This window comes from Hippoglossus stenolepis, chromosome 19 (genome assembly GCF_022539355.2).
Source record: "Hippoglossus stenolepis isolate QCI-W04-F060 chromosome 19, HSTE1.2, whole genome shotgun sequence".
Taxonomy (NCBI): Eukaryota; Metazoa; Chordata; class Actinopteri; order Pleuronectiformes; family Pleuronectidae; genus Hippoglossus; species Hippoglossus stenolepis.
This window is the reverse complement of record NC_061501.1, coordinates 20,222,240-20,224,739: the sequence shown is the minus strand read 5'-3', so window position 1 is coordinate 20,224,739 and position 2,500 is coordinate 20,222,240. Positions and strand designations below refer to the sequence as shown.

The 2,500-nt window shown below is 50.9% G+C and overlaps 1 protein-coding gene across 1 annotated transcript in view; it reads right to left on the bottom strand.

Moving 5' to 3' along the window:
- The window catches only part of lama1 (laminin, alpha 1), a 25,266-nt gene that overhangs the window by 18,212 nt on the left and 4,554 nt on the right, over positions 1–2,500 (bottom strand). The window contains 8 exon segments of the mRNA XM_047344598.1: positions 246–347; positions 423–581; positions 1,255–1,288; positions 1,290–1,393; positions 1,516–1,673; positions 1,793–1,886; positions 1,969–2,147; positions 2,359–2,476. Of these exon segments, the coding sequence (XP_047200554.1) occupies positions 246–347; positions 423–581; positions 1,255–1,288; positions 1,290–1,393; positions 1,516–1,673; positions 1,793–1,886; positions 1,969–2,147; positions 2,359–2,476 (948 nt within the window).

Here is a 2,500-nt window from a genome sequence, read left to right as displayed (position 1 = left end):
AACAGAGACAGACAGACAGAAGGACAGACAGACAGACAGACAGACGGACAGACAGACAGACAGACAGAAGGACAGGCAGACAGACAGACAGACAGACAGACAGACAGACAGACAGACAGAAGGACAGACAGACAGAAGGACAGACAGACAGAAGGACAGGCAGACAGACAGACAGACAGAAGGACAGACAGACAGACAGACAGATATTCGATGGCTGAGAGATAACGATTCAGTTCTTTTCTCACCTCAATGATGATGTCACAGTGGGCGGGTATAGAGTGGTCTTCATTATCCATTGTCACGTCATAGGCCACCGAGTAGTTCAGGTAACCTCCGTAAGACACGAGCTGTGGACAGACAGGAAGTCAGAGAGACAGACGCCGTCATGCTGCTGTTCACAGAATAAGGAAAATATAGCCAACCTTGTTGCCTAGGAAACCAGCAGGTGCTGCCCATGAAAGCACTTGTTGGTGGGTGTGGCCAGATGAGGCGTTGCCAGGGATAAAGAGTTCGTTGCCATGTAAAGAAGGGGGGGTGTGGAGGGACTGAGAGGGGCGGAGCCAAGCTTCAGTCTGAAACACCTGAAAAAAACCAAGCACAGGTGTGAGTCAGTACAGGTGTGAGTCAGTACAGGTGTGAGTCAGTGCAGGTGTGAGTCAGTGCAGGTGTGAGTCAGTGCAGGTGTGAGTCAGTACAGGTGTGAGTCAGTACAGGTGTGAGTCAGTGCAGGTGTGAGTCAGTACAGGTGTGAGTCAGTGCAGGTGTGAGTCAGTGCAGGTGTGAGTCAGTACAGGTGTGAGTCAGTGCAGGTGTGAGTCAGTGCATGTGTGAGTCAGTGCAGGTGTGAGTCAGTGCAGGTGTGAGTCAGAACAGGTGTGTGTCAGTACAGGTGTGAGTCAGTGCATGTGTGAGTCAGTGCAGGTGTGAGTCAGTGCATGTGTGAGTCAGTGCATGTGTGAGTCAGTACAGGTGTGTGTCAGTACAGGTGTGAGTCAGAACAGGTGTGTGTCAGAACAGGTGTGAGTCAGTGCATGTGTGTGTCAGTACAGGTGTGAGTCAGTGCAGGTGTGAGTCAGTGCAGGTGTGAGTCAGTGCAGGTGTGAGTCAGTACAGGTGTGAGTCAGAGCAGGTGTGAGTCAGTGCAGGTGTGAGTCAGTGCAGGTGTGAGTCAGTGCATGTGTGAGTCAGTACAGGTGTGTGTCAGGTGTGAGTCAGTACAGGTGTGGTACTGATCTGTGTTGTTGTCTGTGTTACCTGAGCTGTGGACCAGGTGGCGCTCTCACACACGTGAAACACCGAAGCAGAAACAGTCGGTGCAGCCGAGCGGGTTGTTGTGGTTCAGGTTGTAGAAACCTGGTTTACAGAGGTCGCAGTGAGCTCCCATCACGTTCATCTGAGGAACAGGTGAGACGTCAGAGAAGAGGTCAAAGGTGAAACAAGTGTTTCACTAGGTGTGAGCGGAGCTGAGAAGTAAAGCTGCAGGTAACCTCGCCCCCTTGATGATGTCACGGTTACCTTGCAGATGCAGGGGCTGCAGGGGTCGGCGTTGGTGCTTCCTGAAAGGTCACACTCACAACGACCACATCGAGGGAAACCTCTGTATCCAAACGCACAACGGTCACACTGTCGACCTGCGAAACCCTCGTGGCACACACACTGACCTGCAGACACACCTGAACACACACACACTGAGTCAGTCTCGTTTTTAGCTGCATTAGACACACACACACACACACACACACACACACACACACACACACACACACACACACACACACACACACACACTAACCTGACTGTGAGTCGTCACGGCTGCAGACTGAAGACTTTGATCCTCTGAGGTCACAGTTACACTGAACACACGGAAAATCTGAATATGGAGAAACCTACACACACACACACACACACAATAAATACAAACAATCCATTTATGTGCTGTTGTATTTGTGTGTGGTATGTTTTGTGTACCTCAGCAGGTCGGTAGTATTCGTCTCGACACATCTCACAGTTGATGCCGGCCGTGTTTTGTTGACAGTTGATACAAACTCCGCCTCCATGACGAACGCCACGAGTATTTAAACTCAAGAAGAGGTCGGACACGGTTTGATTGAAGAGACAGTCGACAGCTTTGTTGTGACAGTTACACCCTGAGAGACAGACAGGTGAGAGGGAGACAGGTGAGACAGAGACAGGTGAGAGACAGACAGGTGAGAGTGAGACAGGTAAGAGTGAGACAGGTGAGACACAGACAGGTGAGAGTGAGACAGGTGAGACTGAGACAGGTAAGAGTGAGACAGGTGAGACACAGACAGGTAAGTGACAGTGGAGAATCAGTGAGAGGTTCCCTCTGTTTCTTACTTTCACACTTGTTTCCCTCAGAGACAGTTCCTGGTTGCCATGGATCCTGGTGGTAACCAGGGCAACACTGATTGCAGCTCTCTCCACAGGTGTTGTGTTCACACACACACTGCAGCCTCTGCACACACACACGCACACACAC